The sequence below is a fragment of the Pleurodeles waltl genome, chromosome 3_1 (genome assembly GCF_031143425.1).
Source record: "Pleurodeles waltl isolate 20211129_DDA chromosome 3_1, aPleWal1.hap1.20221129, whole genome shotgun sequence".
Taxonomy (NCBI): Eukaryota; Metazoa; Chordata; class Amphibia; order Caudata; family Salamandridae; genus Pleurodeles; species Pleurodeles waltl.
Window position 1 is genome coordinate 350,119,318 of NC_090440.1, and position 18,661 is coordinate 350,137,978.

General features: G+C 43.7%; 1 protein-coding gene across 1 annotated transcript in view; it reads right to left on the reverse strand.

The window, feature by feature from the left end:
• Nucleotides 1-18,112, reverse strand: part of FBN1 (fibrillin 1) — a 780,541-nt gene extending 762,429 nt beyond the window's left edge. Inside the window, exon 1 of the mRNA XM_069222499.1 lies at nt 17,502-18,112. Coding sequence (XP_069078600.1) covers nt 17,502-17,698 — 197 coding nt within the window. The 5' untranslated portion in view covers nt 17,699-18,112. The remainder of the gene's footprint in view (nt 1-17,501) is intronic.
• Nucleotides 18,113-18,661: the final 549 nt, after the last annotated feature.

The following is an 18,661-nucleotide window of genomic DNA, read 5'->3' on the forward strand; positions in this document are numbered from 1 at the left end:
CTATCAACCCAGCTGAATCGGGTTTTGAGTGAAGTGGTATTGCTGCATGCTGTAATGCCTGAGAGATTTACTTAATGCAACGTATTAAGTGCAAGCTAAATACCCTGAGGGCATCCTGGTGCTGAAAGAATCGGACCAGAAAACCTAGAGATTATGGAAGCAGGAATAACCAAGTTTTTATGTGTTTTCTGGGGGATAGGTAATAGTCAAGTTTGTAAAGCTTAGAGGGCAAAGAGTTCTAATGTTTGTCTGAAAGGGAGTCAGGCAGTAAAAGGAGCATCCACTGAGTTGGGCACATATGATGGGAGTATACTGTGAAGACTGCCAGACAAGGATTTCAAATAGCAGGCAGGATTGTCTGCCTAGAACCTTCTCCTAAGACACAGTTGGCCTGTGAGGTGAAGGGCCCAATAGAAGAAGAAAAGAGCTTTACAAATTAATATTTAGCAACAGGCAGCCGGTGGAGGGAGGTTGAGGTAGCTAGATTTTGGGTAGTATGTTGAGATTCCAAAGAAAAGCAGACTGCTGCATTCTGGACGATCTCAAGACACTATGATGGATAGGAAGGAAGGTCAAGGTTAAGTAAGTTCTGATAATCGAGCCATAAAGAATGAGAGTTTGGAGAACAGTTTTCCTCAAGAAAGCTAGCTAGAAAGGAGTTATTTTCCGATGCATATGAAGATAGGAAACTCAAGAGTCTGACACACAGCCAACTTGACTTGTAAAAGGCAAAGAGTAATCAAAGATAATGCCCAAGATCTGGATCTGGCTGCCTGAAATCAGAGCTCTGAGAGCCAACATAAGAGGTAATTAGAATGTTTAAAGGTTCTTATATTGTTTGGCTTTGAACTGGGTGAGGGCTGTTGGCGTGGTACTGCATGCCTACCAGTGGTGAACTTGGATACTGAATAAAAAGGATAATATTTACACTTACCTGTGGTGTATGCTGCATCCTTTCATTTGCGACGACGAATGGCAGAAGGGTAACTCTGCATCCAGCACACGTTGATTTCTGCATTTTTTATTTGAATTTATTCAAGGACAACATAATCTTTAACCCAAAAGACGATCATCTGCCGGCAATCTAGATTGAGCTGAGGGAATATATCCATCTGTGTGGTGAGCTGCCAGTGGAACAAATCGGAATATTATTTCCTGTTATGGCAATCTGTGTTTGATTGTTGTAGTGTCACAGTTTAAATGTTGTTGGAAGGCGCACTACAGGTATTTCTGGTGTGGTACATCTGTTGTCTGTAGAATTCAACAAAACTTGTTGGGTGGCTATCATGGAAGTTGTTTACAGCCGAAGAGCATGGTCTAGATGTTGGCGGTGGCCATATTGGATCGGTTACTGGCGCGGTGCACCTATCACCTGTAGAATTCAATGCAAATCACATCGCGCATGGCCATTTTATGCAGTTTGCTGACTAGATGGTTAATGCAGCCATCTTAGATGTGTTCATTGTGTTTTGGCATATATCTATTTATCTATGAAGTATTCCAGACTTATACGGAAATTGGAAACATGGTGATCGTATGGTGATTCGCACAACTGTGTGAGTTACTGAATATTGGAGTTAACAACAAAGTTGATGGATATCTGTTTGGTCGATGGAAGCACTCATAAATGAATTGAAGGAATCCAACAGCATTTTGCATTCTTGCACCGAACCATGTGACGGTTATTTAACGGTGATGTGCACATCTTGCATATCTACTGTGATATCCAGACCTTATAAAGTTATGTTTATAGTGATGTGCTCAAATAGCATGTCAATAATTTAGCTGCTGTGGATTGTACATTTAACTGCAGGTGTCATTGTGTATTATTTATTTAGTATGGTGGAATATCACTAGTGTTACAGTTTTTAGCAGGACTACTACTCTTTCAGTGTGCAGCAGAGCATTGTACCACCACCTCATTATAATCTTAATTCTAGTAGTGAGTGTGCTGAGTGGTAACAGTTGAAAGAGGGCTTTGAGGTGTATGTAGATGCATGAGAGGGGGATCCATCCACATAAAAGAAAAAATATGCTTTATTGAAGCATTGTCTTGGGCAGAAAGGCAGGAAGATTCTGAACCATTTACCTTGCCAATAAGCTATGGGGAGGGAGGTGTAGAATAAGAATATGCTTCCGCTCTAAAAATCTTGGACACCAGATTTAAACCTCAGAAAAATGTAATTCTTAAAAGGCGTGTTTTATAGACGTCATCAATCGCCTGGAGAATCCAGTCAGAGCTTTGTGCTGGCCCTAAGAAATTTAGCATCTGCCTGCGATTATATGAATTATGAAGAGGAATTTATTGGAGATCAGATTGCTGAGCATAGTAATAATAAGAAGGTTCAAGAAACTTTATTTACTATTTCTAATTTTTACTCTGGACAGAGCTGTGGAAATCGCTGCTAAAAGAAAGGACAGCACCGTATTTAGCAGAAATGCCACTTTTTTCACAAAGATCAGCATCTCAGAATGTAGTGGCGAGTATGAAGAGTACCTCTAAAAATAATAATTTGGAATCTTTTAAGTCGACGAGTCTCAAATGTTGCAGATGGGGTAATGGTAATCATTTGGGAATTTTAATGACATGTCCAGCTGTTGATAAAAGGTGCATGAAAGTATAAAAGGACACTTTACTAATGTTTGCAATTCCAGCAAAATCCAACAGTCCTAAGTTGTCAGAGTGGTTAATAGAAATTATATTTTAATTGAAACTTCTGATTCTAGTGATGAAAGTGTTGTATTATGCATGGATGTAATTTCATCTGATACTGAATGTAAGGAAGTCCTAGTACTGTAAATAGGGTACAAACCTTTTATACATCTATATTGTCGAGTGGGAATTGGAGAGGTGTCTGTAAATTTGATGGCAGACTCAGGTTCACATTTTATCTTGATTGAAACCAATGATTGGAAACATTTCAAATATATTAAGTTGAGAAAATCAAAAATTAAGCAAGAAGTGTATTTTAGATAAAGTATCATGTCTGCCACTGTGTATGTTGCATTGTATGGATCATCAATATTGGGATGGTTGGAACAAAGAGATCTAGGCATTATTTTGGATCCTAACAATCCTGAACAAGTGCTGCTTCTAAAGAAAGAATGCATGGGTGTATGGGCACTGCTAGTGCCAGAATGGGAAGTAAGATTTCATAAAGTATTCACAGATGTAGTTGGAAAAGTGAAGGGTTTCAAACACAAAATACAGTTGAAATTGGTGTACAGCTAGTTGTGCACAAGCTCAGGAAAGTCCCTTCGGCTTTGAGACCTGATCTATGTAAGTAATTGGATAAGTTGTGTGTCCAAGATATCATTGAACCAATTGAGAGTTCTGAATGTTTGTCTCCAGTGATGCTTGAGCATAAAACAAATGGAAACTTACACATGTGTGTAGATCTCAGGGATCTTAATCCCAGCATTTGGGGGTCGGGGGACAGAGACCCATTACCCAATATCATGGAGATGTTAACCAATATAAAAGAAGCACAGATTTTTTTCAACTTTAGATATGGCATCTGCATCTCATCAGATTGTATTACATGATGATTCTTGTAACTTGATGTCCTTTGTTACTCCTTAAGGGACCTTTCAGTACAAAAGAATACCTTTTGTTCTTGCTTTGGCATCTGTGGTGTTCCAATGATTTATGGATATGATGTTGAAGGTGTGATTTGTTGTAAGTAAACTCACTGATTTTACCAAGGGTGTCATTTCGAAATAGGGATTGTAAGATGCACTAGAGCAGGACATGGTGTTGAAGGAAGTCATATAATGTTTTTTGGCACATAGCCTCAGAATTTTCTGTAATTCAAGGTCTGTTGTTTTCTGGGGACAATTTGGTAGTACAGGATTCCATGAGGACAAAAAAGGGAGATGCAGCCTGTCCATGAAGAGCAGGTTGGATTGAGAGTCATGAAAAGGAGAGTTAGAGATTTGTTCTGGTGGCTAAATGTGGACAGAGCTGTGGAACACTATGTAAGACAATGTATATTTTGTGTAGCCAGTGATAAGTTTCAAGTTACCATACTGTGTCCCATAAGTCCTGTTTGTGCCTGACAAAGCTTGGTCTAAACTTGCTATGGATATTAAGGGTCCTCTTAACATGGGAAGTCAGGTCAAGTATGGTTTGGTCATCATTGATTACCATTCTAGATGGTCAGCAGTAATTTTCATGATTTCTGTCATTTAAGGAAAAGTGAAGGAAGCTTATGAAAATGTGGTTTTCCAGGAAGGGATACCAGATGAGGATGTTAGGGGCAATGGACCACAATTTGTTTCAAATGAATTTAAAATGTTTCTTAAATAGTTAGGTATAAAACATCCCAGAAGTAATAGTTTGGTGGATTCATGTAATCAGGCCATCAATGGAAATTTGCAATTGTCATTGGCTGGTGGACTGGATTGAATTCAGGAGATAAAAATATTGTTATGAGACATTTGAACAACTCCTAATGCCGACACCAAGGTTTCACCTTTTGTTCTGTTGAAAGGGAGGTTGCCGAGTTTGAAGATGATCATATTGAGGATAGATATGGAATCGCCATCTATGTCTGTGTTGAGTGAGGTACCAGAGAAAAGAAGAGATGCTTAGAGGAAGTACACTGAGAATAATAATTGTTGTTTGAATATAAAGGAAGGAGATGTGAGAGGCAACAGACCTTATGTGTGGGAATGGGTCTCGGTTTTCTAAGCCAATGAAGGTGGTTAAAGTCTATGATCATGCGGTCAGATTGGAGGATAGTAAATGCTGGAACAAAGGCAATTTATTGCTGATGCTGGATGATTCATTGTTAGTGCAGAACAACTCTGAAGTGAGGTTTTACAAAGATCATGTGGCAGTGCCTTCATCTTTATCTACATCTTTTTGGATGAGGAATTCTTCTTGGAGAACTTCTGTTTCTGTTAAATTAAAAGATTGAAGGCCTGATTTAGAGTTTGGGGAAAGGGTTACTCTATCACAAATAGACAGATATCCCATCCGCCATATTACAATTCCATTCTAGCCTATGGAAATTGTAATACGGCAGATGGGATATCGGTAACATTTGTGATGGTCTAACCCCTTCACTGAACTCTAAATCATACCCTATGTTTTGACATAGGGTTACTTTGTAGATTCATGTTTACCAGTGGTGGCTCCTCTGCTATGGCGGAGGAGCATCGCCCTCCCCACCCCACCCCCCGCCAGCAGCCTCAAAAGTTGATAAATAAAACAATAATAAAACAGGTTTATTATCATTTTATTTTTAAAGTTCTAAGGCCTTGGCCGAGTCTTGGGGACGGGGCCATTGCGGTGATAGTAAAAGAGGGTAAGTGGTGTGTACTGCTATCAGTGTGAATGTGGGTTTGTCTGGCTGTCTCAGGATGCCCAAACCGACATGCGCACTGAGCTGACTCCAACCCGAGCTGCGTTGCCGGGTTAGAGACAGCAGGCACAGGCTCCTAGTCTCTCTGGGAACGCAAAGCCAGGGCACGCAGGCTAATCCTGATTCAGCCCTCATGCTGCCAGCAGCATGAGAGCAGCATCTGGATTGGCGAAGGGGAGTTTGGGAGCCTGTGCTGCAGTGGAGAGGAGCAGAAAAGCGTTGATGCGACAGGCGACAGGTAACTTATTTTATGTTTTTTTTGTGTTTGTGTCATCATCCATTTGTTGTTTTATGTGTTCGTGTCAAACACCACCACCCCCTGCCCTGCTAGTCTGTCCTGACACCAGCTGCTACTGATGTTTTCTATATGTTGGTGCTAACATATATTTATTTTGGATTGTAAAGGGGGAAGATGTGTTGGGTTTAGCTTATTTGGGATTCTCATGGTATGATGTAAGTGATATTGAGAATGTTTAAAGGTTCTTAGACCTTTTGGCTTTGAGCTGGATGGGGGCTGTTGGAGTGGTCCTGTGTGCTGCCAGTGGTGAACTTAGATGCTGAATTGAAAGAAGAATATTTACACTTACCTGTGGTGTATGCAGCATCATTTCAGTCTTCATCAAGGATGTTAGAAATAAAAGGAATTATTTTCTGCTGCGTATAAAGATAGGAAACTCAAGAGGCTGACACACATCCAAAGTGACTTGCAAAAGACAAAGAGGAATCAAAGGTAGAGCCCAGCTTCCAACAGCCTGAATTCAGAGCTCTGAAAGCCACCATAGATATGACCAGAAAGGTTTGTGAACACCAATGATGAAAACCTTAGTTTTGTTGCCATTTAGTTTAAGGCAGCTGTAATCCATCCAAGTTGCCACTGCAGTCATGAAAGAGCAGAACTATTCCTGAGTGTGAAAGATATTTTCACTGGCAGAGACAGTGATTTGAGTATTGGCCACATAAGACATGATATTGAAGCTAAATGATTGAGCCAGTGAAGCAAGAGGGGTAATATGAATGTTGAAGAGGGTTTCAGTGCTGTGTGACCATATGAAGACTTACTGACTGGCATCAAGCAGGGTAATGTTCTCAGTGGATGTAGAGATTCAGTGCTTTACTTCTTTTTCTAGACCTTTAATAGGAAAAGGGAGAGAAAGAGGCAGGCAAATACTGTCAAACTGACAGATAAACAGAATTTTTCAAATTAATAATCTGGGTATGTTTCCATGTTTCTAACATTCGAAGTGTTGCAGAGGTCAAGAGGAATGGGATTGATATTGTCTGAGGAAAAGGAGAGAACTAGTAGGGGGCAAAGGCCGGAGATGGGCCCTGATTTGATGAAAGCATGGGAATCAAAGATAATGTCGACAGAAGGATGTGTGAAGTAAGAGAGAAGAAAGGGAGGTACCGCTCAAAGAAAGAGGAGAGGACACCGAATTAGGAATGGTGTGGGCAGGAGTGAAAGAGCAATGAATGTTCTTGAGCTCCTAAAAGAGAGGGGAGGTGGTGGCACAGGGTTCACAGAGTTCCTAACAAATAGAGACAATTTTACATGAGGTGTTGTTCACAAAATGAATAAAGGAAGCGCAGAATGTAGAAAGAGTTGCCCTAATATTCCTTTAGAAGTGCAAGTGTGGGCCAGAGGAAGATTTCTAGAAATAGTTTTTGATAAGCAAGATAACAGCTGTTTAGAATAAATTCTAGACAGTTGTCTTGCATACACAAATCGCTGTTACAGAGTGGTATTGTAAGTGACAACAATAGGTGGAAGAGAGCACTAGTACAGGAATCTGGAGTGGATTTAAATGGATTCATTGAGCCCTGAGGGCAACAGCTAATAAGATGTTTTCTTTGGGAGGAAAACTGCAAGTAATTTTGAGAACAGATGATCGACTGGTCAAATGCAGGAGGGTTTGCAAAATTTTACTAAAGGCCAGTGACGCATGTTGCAATTGCCGTATTGAGGGACTGTGAATATGCATGATGCTAGCCCCCAGTCTTTCCATAAAATGACTATTCTCTAACATTTAGGGCCTCATTCCTACCCTGGCGGTCTTGGACCGCTAGGGCCGCGGGCAACGGAAGCACCGCCAACAGGCTGGCGGTGCTTCATTGCCCATTCTGACCGCGGCAGTAAAGCCGCGGTCAGAAAAGGGGATCCAGCGGTTTCCCGCCGGATTTCCCCTGGCTGGGCTGAACCTCCATGGCGGCGCTGCTTGGGGGATTCCGACCCCCTTCCCGCCAGTCTGTTTCTGGCGTTTTTTACCGCCAGGAACAGGATGGCGGGAACGGGTGTTGTGGGGCCCCTGGGGGCCCCTGCAATGCCCATGCCTTTGGCATAGCAGGGGCCCCCAGGGGCCCCACAACACCTAGCATAGCAGACAGTGAAACGCATAGCAGACAGTGAAAATCGCGACGGGTGCTACTGCACCCGTCGCACACCTGAAACACCGCCGGCTCCATTCGGAGCCGGCTTCTGTGTTGCAGGCCCTTTCACGCTGGGCCTGCGGGCGCTCCCTTGGCGGGCGCCCGCCAGCCCTGCGGGAAAGTCAGAATGGCCCCCGCGGTCTTTTGACCGCGGGGCGGCCATTTGGCGGTTCCCACCAGGCAGGCGGCGACCGCCGCCCGCCCGGGTCAGAATGACCCTCTTAGTGACAGATTTTATTAAAGACTCAGCGGCTAGCACTATCCCACGCTATACTTCCATACTGGGACCCAAATTAAACAAGTAAAACAATGATCTAGAGCATAAAAAAAGAATCAAATAGTATTTGGCATGGATGATTGGTTCATTGTTCTCTTTTGTCCCCAGAAGGGCAGTAGGTCTGACTGAGTGATTCAGAATGAAGACTAAAATGATGCAGGTCTGCAGGATCTAATTTAAGAAATCAACAGCTGAAATTCTTGATCTGGCCTCAACTCCAGAATTCTCTTCTCATACTCCTCAATACATCTTACAACAGACCATTTGGAAACTTCTCAAACTTAAGATAAAATATTGTCTAACTCATTGTTTTCATTCTCCCCTATTCAAACTCCCTCTGGGTTATAATACCTACTACATCACTTTAAAGTGCGAACACCTGATAATCTTCTGAAAGCAATCAAACTTGAAAAAGACGCTAACTTCCAACTCAACATCCTTAAACTTAAAAATGTATTAACCGCACCTCAAATATACTAAATACCCTGCCTATTTCCCACCCCTTCATAAATCTACATATCAAAGTATTCCAACGAATTAACTTTCCCAAACTCAAATAATAACCTCCTGCTGGAGAGGTGTATCTGTTCACTGTTTTATAAATGAATAATGTTTCAAATAATTGTGTCAAAAATCACTACCAAAGTGGAAGAAGCTTCCAAAGGAGTCACATTCCTTTCTATGCACAACTTTCTTGCCATAGTACCCCTCACTGGGAGCACTCTGAAGGCAGCCATACTCACACTAACTTCCTGCATCACCATCACTGTCTTCACCCAACTAGCAATAGTAGCAAGAGAAACTGCCTTAAATGGCGTCACTTAAGAAATCAATAATTAACCCACTCCTGCCTCCATGTGCTTTGCTATTTACTTCTTATTTAATCCTGTCTTCAAACAAGAACTACAAAATTGTCAGGGAAGTGTTTTGCCATTTGGGACATTTCCTCCTAATCTAAGACTCTCTAAATGAGACACTTTGCATCTTTCAAATGAACTGCTCAGTGCAGGGTGGTACCATTGTAACTAAGAGGAATTGTTCTTTCTTTGGGCAATCAAGAATAAAACTTCACAACAATTTCAGTGTCTAGTCCAATACAGATTTAACATCAACAGATTTTTAGGACCGATTACACTGTGGATTAATCTCAGGACCAAGCACAAAAGTTACAACAACAGCACTTCAACTGTTTGGTACTGTATCAGACCTACTAATATCCCATTAGTTTCTTCAAGTGTGCCAAATGTTCCCAATGTTTCAGTGAAGTTGAGAGAACTTAGCTTTTCATCCTGTACATTGAGTAAAGGTTGGTTAATTAATTGGTTTCCCTAATAGATCAGCATGTGCCTAGACAACTCCTCTAATAACAACTTTGGATGCCTGTTTGGAGACATATGAATCACTTCTACTTGCATTTAAGATGACATTTGGATGTCCTTACTTGGAGTATTCTGCAGAGGAAAGATTGTATTCTATTTAGTAGGGAGTAATGGATATATTGACTTATGACAACCTTTTTACTCCTAGGTACCCCCACTTAATCATTACTGAAACCCGGGGACCCCCACTGAATCATTATTGAAATCCAGGGACCCCCACGCATCATTACTGGAAGCTGGGTAACCAGGCCTAAGCATTGTCGATGATTTGAACTGCAAAACAATATAAGAAAAAAACAGTCAATGAACAAATGCCCAAATGATGACATATTATTTAATTTGCAAACAAAAAAGTATAATTTTAATAGAAAGGTTGGAGCTTTTCTGAATTCAACTGAGGCAACTCATCGTCCATTCTATATTCTGTTGGATGCACCTACACTGCTCCCATGAATCAGTCTAAGGATACAAATTTACGTTTTTAGCCTCCAATTTACATTTTTTTTTCACATTTACAATATGTTTTAAATGTTCAGTTGAACATTTGGGCCCATATTTATACTTTTTTAGCGCCGCATTTGCCTCATTTTTTGACACAAAAGCGGCACAAACTTACAAAATACAATTGTATTTTGTAAGTTTGCGCCGCTTTTGCATTAAAAAGCGGCGCAAATGCAGCGCTAAAAAAGTATAAATATGGGCCTTAGCTTCTTTATTTATATACACTTTATTAATCGTTTAATGTTATGTAATTTGCAAAGCAGTCACGGACCCAATGAGAAGGGTTCACCACCAGTGTCCCAGGCCTCCAGGCTAGGAACCACAGATTTATGAGACAAAATTTCTCTAATTAGAAGCAGAAACTAATTGGGTTGAAAGACTTGAAATTACTCCCTTTCCATATGGTTTGAAGGGAGAGATTAAAGCTTTTTTGATATGGTCACGGCATTTTACTTAATTTTCTGAATCAAGTGATTTAGTGCTATTAACTGAGCACACAATACAAGAAAGTCGAAAAAGAAGGTCGTCTGTGAAACTAGTGAAATACACCCAGAGTTCGTTCATCTGGGCAGTAAGAGTTTCCGGTGGACCTGTTGCTTCAAGAAAAACCTTTGCAAATTGAGGCGGTTAGGGGTACTTTGTCAGAAGAGGAAAATGGCTGGCTTGTGGCCATACAGTGTAGAAATAGCTTTTTCCAGCGCTTGATCCTGCACTCCTGCCATCGCCAAACGCGATAAATAACAGCTTTCAGTGCTACCAAAGATGTAAGGCCAAGAGTGCCTTGAAGGATTCAAAGGTATGATCTTCAGAGGGTCGCACCAATTGCTGACTCACTAAGTCATCATCAAATACAAGGATACCCCATGTGATACCTTCTGTGTCATCAATGGCCATTTATAAATTCAAAGTTGTTCTGTGTATGTGAGAGCTTAAGGCAGAGCAACTTCTTCCCTAAAAATGAATGTGAATTTTACACTCCATTGTATGTGTGCTGTTCCCCTCGTGTAGCACATATGTAAGAAAAATAGATAGGTAACAGAGGCCTGGGGTGGGAGCTGCGGGGTGGGGCCGCGGGTCTAATAAAAACCACCACCAGATAATCTCAGTATTGAAAAGCGCCCTACAGAATTCTGTAAACATTTGAGTGCCTCGTTTCAGAAAGCGGCTGATAGGATTGAAATGTTCTTGTCCTAATCGTGCCCTCTACGTTTATGATCTGTGGCCTTCGAAGCTTCCACAATCCCACCTCTCAAGGCCTCGAGGCATCCGACAGCTTATGCAAACCCTGACAGACATATACATGCCTAACACAGACATGATCAAAAGCTACCCAGAAATCAAATGTCTTTACCGCTCAAATTAGTCAAGCATCTGTCGCTTTGGCACATTATTTAAGAATTATGTCCAAGAATGGTGTACATAATGACATCTGTGGTGGTAGAAAGTTCGAGAAGCGCTTTCGCATGGTAATGCTATATCTTTCCATACAAGTGGCATTGCAAAAGTAGTGTTCTGTGCGCCTCCTGATCCCTTGTTGCGGGGCAGTTGTCTTTCTCTCCAGATCTTAATGCAATAGCCCGAAAAAGGGGCATTTTTTCATCTCAGGACTGATTATATTTGAATGTGTTGATTGCAGAAAAAAGCTGTTACTGTATAAACTCGAACCTGTGGATTGAAGTTAAGCACTTTTGACAGCATAGAAAGGGTTCGGTATTTATTAAAATACCATTTTCTGTTGTGCACAGTTAAAGGTCATAGTTCAAAATGCCTTGGAGGCAGGGAGTCTGAAGCCTTTCTAAACTTATTACATGGCGCACTGATAACGTTTGCTGCATCGTTCTGCGTCATAGGACTGTTTGTGCTCCTATTTAATTGCAGGCAGGCTCAGTGAGAAAATCCGATTTAAATTTGGTGAACCCCAATCCATAATTTGACATAAGTAAGATTGCAACTGTGACACCACGTTGAAATTAGGACGAGTTGCATTTTGATGCATGGCAAGTTGACATAGTAGGTCTCATAAAACTGCAGCGCCTACTGAAGAGTTTCATAGCTAGCACTCTACAAGATCAACAGGCAATAGGCTGATGAACTGACACCAAGGTGCACACAGCCAGAACTTCTCACAACCTCTGCGTTCCAGCAGAAGAACTGAGACAAGTATGTTTTTTCTCCTCCTTATTTTGTGTTCTACTTAGTACTGGAAAACCCCTCCAATTCACCCATGTGCCATGCGCACTTAGGATCAGCTAAAAAAAGGCCTAGCTCTTTAAATGGATGTCACAGATTAGTAGAAGTTTGAAAAACATAGGGGCATATTTATGAGGGGTTTGCTTCATGCTTGCACCACGCAACAAGATACCTGCATGGCACAAACCACTAAGTCATATTTTTTAAGCCACTCACAGCCACTGTGCGTGGTTTTGAACAGCTTCAAAAATATGAAGTAAGCGCAAATCGTTGTGTTGCCTTTCTCCGAGCTAGGGAGGTGTTCAATGGGTGTTCCCAAGCACCTCCCTTGGTTTTTAACGCATTCCCAGATTTACCAACCCTGGTAAAACTGGGAATGCCCCAAAATTGTATGCCTCCCCAGGAAAGACATAACGATGGGAAATATCTTTATTTCTCCTTGCTGTTTTCCTCTTTTTATGTGTGCTGTTTTCGGCAGCACACACCAAAAGAGAAAAAAGCCTTTCAGGACTGTTTTTGTGCAGGAAGGTTTTCCTTCCTGCACAGAAACAATCATGCATGCACCGCAGGTACCCTTGCATCATGGTGCAAGGGAGCCTGTGTTGGTGCTAGCCTGCAAAAGGACACGGGGGGACAGGAATGCACTATATTGAATAATTGAGGTGTATTCCTGCCCTTTCCTTGGTACGCAGGGCAGCGCATCAAACACTGGTCAAGACTGATTTGCAAATGGCTCGGCCAAACTGAGATGGCATGGTGTGCAAAATAACGATGGCGTCCACAAGTAATTAATAACCAGTGGATTAGATTAATTCAAGCACTCCATTCACTTTTTTGTATACTTTAGTTTGACTATGTAGAGGAGACATTGAAACTGTAGAGCATCTCTTGTTAATTGTCCCAAGAGTCCATATAAAATAGTATGATATATCAGTTTGGCTTTGTAAATTGTAAAATAGAAGACTTATTTCGCTTTTTACACATGTGATATGGCAAAAATATATGTGTTAATGTCACTAGGTGTTTCCAAGTGGAGTTATCTAACTCATATGTGAGTGCAATGAGTAAGTACCACAATTGTTTAAATATCGTGGTACTGAAGATTTATAGTTTGTGGTTTCAATAAGTCAAGTAACATAGATTTTTCTGCAATTGCTCTTGATTTTCTTACTATACCATTTTTTACTTCATGGGTCTACCCTGAAATTCTGACATGGCTCTCACCACATCGTTGACCACGCCTGCCCTAGAGAGGTGCCGCTTTCACCTCCAGGCGGATGCAAACTATTGAATGCTGTCGTCTGTCTAGGTTGCGTGTGCTTGTGGGCCATCACTTTTGGTGAAGACCATTAACTTCACCTTCCAGGATAGCCAGAAGCCTTTGAATGGTCATTCATTTGATGAGTGAAGGAACTCGAGGATGCTCGTTGGATGCCCGAGCCAATACTTGAAACCTTGTTGGAGATCTCGGGCCAGGGATATACACAGTGCCCTTGTTCGAAGGGACAGTGAGTAAAGACAACCGACAGTGTAAACACCAATGCCTTTGCCTTTCCTGTAAAACTCTGTCATCCCAAGGGCATGCTAGGCGTTCAGTTGCTTTGGAATGTGCTTGATAGTCTAGTATACTCGGGCGAAGTCGAAGACATTCCTCTGGTGCATCAGTCACTGGAGGGAGGGGTAGAGGCATAGAAGGATGGATAGGCGTAGAAGGATGGAAGGATGGTTGGTTTGTTGGTGGGCAGGGACTAGGGAGGGGAGACACAGGGAAAGATGGATATGTAGATGAATAGACAGGTGGTCAGGCAGAGTGGCAGAATGATGGACCGTTAGAAAGATGTGCGCTGGGTGGGTAGGGAGGCTGGAGGGCGGGGACAGACAGAGGGAAAGAAAAATGTAGATAGATAGACAGATAGACAGGTAGACAGACAGATAGACAGACAGACATATAGATTTCCCTTTTGTAATACACACATGACTAATTGGATTTATTTACTCTTGCGTTAAAAGTGTCTTAATTAGCCATTAAAATGGTATTCATTTTAACGACCTCAGTTCGTTAAAAGGTAATTTGATTCCCTTTTAACGGAGTTAAACCCACACCTATAATTCAGATTAGTAATATGAAAGGTGCATTTATATGCCAGCAACAGATGCTCGATGGAGAGATCTATACCCGCTACAACAAACAACAAGGTGCTCGGGCCGAAGTCCAGTCTATAGTTTTTTGCTACTGCGCCACTCTAGACAGACGCCCGCCTTATGCCACGTCCTCACCCTGGTCCTCATGGGACCAGTCCATCCCTGGGCTATATCACTTGCAGCCTTCGTTGGTTCCAACCAGTAAATTCGCTCTCAGTGTGTGTGATGTCTGGGGGTGTTCAGTATGGAGCAGTTCTAAAACCCCACCACGTGACTCCGTGAAATGGTGGAGGAGTGTCACAGAGCATAACACCAATCACTGACTGAGAGCCCCTGAGGTTCCCTCCCCAGTACAGTGAGCTGAATAAGGTGATGTGACTCTTTGGGAGACAGTGAGGTGAATGAGGCGTTGTGACAACTCGGGATATGTGGGGCTGGGGTGAATGAGGTGTTGGTACGCCACAAGACAGTTGACTGCTAGGTGAATACGGCATTATAACACCTCAAAAAGAGTTTTAAGTGAATGAGGTCTTGTCATAGGAGGCTGTGAGTTAAACAGTGCTTTAAATGGGCCGGTACTGAGTATCGGCACGTTTTTATTTTGAGAGGGAGAGAACCTGACCTTCTCAAGAAAAACGTAATACTTTTAATTGGAGAGTACCAACACTTCTCAGAAACAAGCAGGTACTCTGCTCCAGGGCACCTGCATTTCCACTTTTCCATTTCAAGCACTGGAGGTAAATGGAGAGTTATGGCAGCATAGCAGAGTGTGGGGTGAATGGGGTGTTGTGACACCTCAAGAGTGATGTGAAAAAACAATTGTCAACCAGTTTTCTCTGGAAGGAGAGCGCAGCAAGGTGTTTAGGAGGGTGATACCATTGAACTAAATTGAGAACAAAACATTTGGGAGAGTGAGGCAGGTGTCCAAACAGGGGGACCTAGTACAATTCACTGAAGGCACGTGCATGAGAGGGGGATTCTAGCCAGTTGAGGATGGGTTCACAGGTATGTGGCTGCGGCCTGATGACTTATGACACCTCAGGAAAGTGTGAGGTGAATATGGTTTTGGCATTATGACAGGCAAAGAAAGTGCGAGGTGAATGCGCCCTGGGGACACATAAGTACACTACGTTGTGGGGGGTGGGGGGTGAATGAGGTGCAAGAACACCTTATGAGAAAGGGCCAAACTCCAGAGAGATGCTCAGATTGTTTTTTTGCCTCTATCTTTGGCCTCTTCGACAAAGCAAAGAGAGACAGTAACGGTTCTTTCCAGTGACTGCCAAGTACTGTGCTTTCCGAAGCCAAAGCAAGAAGTGCCACGAGAGCTCCAGGCTTCCATTGAGCAGTAAAACACATGGGCTCACAGACCGCAGCACGGGGCCTTCTCAAGAGAGTCTGTGTGCATGATACAGACCTTTATCGCTCGGTCTGAAGACGCGGGACGCGACCGGACAGCCCAGGGCCGCTGACCTGCACCTCTGCACCGCGCCTTGTACCTCAGGACCGCGCCGAGCACTTCAGGGCCGCGACCGGGCAGCCCAGGACTTCTAACCTCATCTCAGGACCGCGTCCAGCACCTAAGGGTCGAGGCCAGGCACCTCAGGGCCGCGTCAAGAAACCAACTACCAGCCAGGATCGTGGAGAGGTCGGATGGATTTGCGACCAGACAACCACGGAGTTTACAGGCGCTCGCAATCCCAAGGTGCAGTCTGAACAGTGGTCTCCAAATTTTTTAATGCCGCTCCCCCAGTTGAAAAATTAAAATCATTGCACCCCCCTCAGAATTTTTCCCAGTCATTTTAAAAAGATGGCAATGTTTAAAGATGTCTACAGTATTTAAACATTGCAGTTAAGTAATGTTACCTTTTTATTTGTGAAGTAATATGTTTCTGCTCAAAACAAAACACTGTTATCTGTGTAATAATTATTTTGGCCACAGCCTGGCGCCCCCCTGGAATCACTTGAGGGCCCCCTAGGGGGCCCCGCCCCCCAGTTTGAAGACCCCTGAGTTAGAAGTACAAATAGGGCAGCCCTTAGGTATTCACAACCTGTTGAGGGGCTGTGTGGAGGGGGGGAGGCACTCAGACGTGCATCTTAATCCGTCCGAACACAGCGATGCACACAGACAGGTGTACACTGCAATGTGTCCGAGTGTAGTCCACGCTCACGGTAACCTGTCCGAATACAGCGATTCATTCACACGTCCACTGTACCTGTCGAATAATGTTTGGAGGGATCCCGTGCTGTGTGATGCACTGTGTGATGCACTGCACGCTTTTACACGGAGTTAGGTAAATGGCAGTAACACTTACATCGACGACCAGACTGATCAGAGAACGAACATATTTGGGACAGTTTGTCCGTGCAAATATGCAGGTCTACTGGTGTAGCTTGCCCGGAACCGAATATACATGCACTCCACCGTAACACCTGACCTCGGCACTGGTTTTAAAGTACTGCAAAAAAAGTACTCAAGATATCTCTTTACCGCATACGATTCAAAGGAAGTTTGGTCACTAAATTTATCAGAAACACAAAACAATGCAAGCACTGGACTGACATAAACACCAAGAGTCCACGGACTCTTTAGAATGGGCAGTTAGTACCTTTATTAAAGGCAGCCTCGGAGCACAGCTCATGCTCCGCTGAGTTTCCGATTTTAGTGAAACAGCGACACACAGCTCTTCTCAAATCCCTTGTCTGAGATCGAGCTGTCCCTTAACGTGGGGTGTGTTTGCAGCACCAAGAGAGCATACATACACCGACAGAATGCAGATTTAAAAGCGGATTTTAAAAAATAGAGAGAGGCGTCAAGTAATATTAGCTTTTCGCCATGAGAGGAGCCAACAAGCATTGCACTCGCCCGCCTTAGAACACCTGACCATGCACACGTTTCAACTTCGGTCACTGAGCAAATGCAATCAGAGATACCAAGGTGTTCCAAGTCAGGGGTGCGAAGCTCGCCCAGTCCTAGGCTTTATTTTGCATTCTGGTACTTCCAGTCCCGTGTATATAAGAGGGAATACGCAGCTACAAGTATTGGAGTGCAAAGTTAATGGGGCTGGGGAAATGCATCTCACGCTGAGCAACTTCAGGTACCTCCCAACATAGTGTATAATAAACCCCGTTGCTGTCCATGGGTTATCCTAATATGTACACACTGGGTCATCACCGGCCCTAGATTTAGCGCCTTGAGTCTGACTAAGGAGGACACGTTACCCTTTCAGCACGTCGTGGCCTGCTCCACCTGCGCCCGCTCCTCCGGTTCCTCCTCTCCGCTTGGCCCTGTTGGCTCTGGTCTCCTTCACGCCGTCGGCCTCGGGGTCTCTTTCAGCACCTTGGCCTGGGGTCAGGCCGGACAGCATCAGCAGTGTACAGTATCCCAGCGCCACCCGAAGCAGCCCGCACAGCCGCATCCTGCTGCCGCCGAGTCCGGCTCCCAGCTCCTAGTGCACGCTGCCCTGCTCCCCTTCACACTGGTCGCCTCTTCCCCCGGCCCGCAGCTCCGAGAACAGACCTTCCTGGAGCAGGAGGCGATCGACAAACTACAGCACAACAAACTCAGAGAGGACCCTTTAATGAGGCATCGAAAAAATGCGCGCTCTCCCCATGGGGTTCAAAGTATTCATTACGCAGTGAGGCTTTCCGTCCGCCCTGCCCAAAACTGGGGCTGATCGCGCACAGGGGATGCCCCGCCACGCCCGGGGGACATGGACGAGGGTTCCAGGAGATGCCTTCACCGTGTAGTCATGCTATCGCAGCCCAGAGCCCACGAACGTGACAGATGATTTAAAATGTAACAGAACAGAGCGGCGAGAGAGGGGGATACTGCTCGCCCATCAAAGCTGGCCTGAGCATCGGCCCTGCTCAAGCCCGTCCCAGAGAGGAGGCTCCGTTAATGTGGTGTAAAGTTTCTCTAACTGCAGCCAGCAGCACATATTACAGAGCGCGCACTCTGCAGCCCAGCCAGGCATCCGAGCCAGCGCTGTCTAGAGCGAGGTTTGCTCAGCCCTTGCAAATGCAAACAGTCACACTGAAGTTTTACCCAGGTTTTGAAACTTCGGAAACAGCTGATAAAGACCTCAGAAAACCTAGCACAGCCATCTACAGCCGAGGAAGCAGTCGGTAAAGTGTTTAGCTTTCCTCCGGGCCAGCCTAGGAATCACATGGTGGATTTAGTTCTCTTAATAAGGCTCCAAAGTTGTGAGAAGTAGAAAGAGACTGCATCAATCAAGTCATAGGATAAAGTGTCTGTAACATTTTTATGTTTGTCGGTCAAATCAGCTCGGTCTGTGCTGCAATAAGTAAGGCTGTGCCACACCCATGTGACCAAGCACTGGCAAAATAAATAGGTATGCCTTTATAAGCCGAGTACCAGA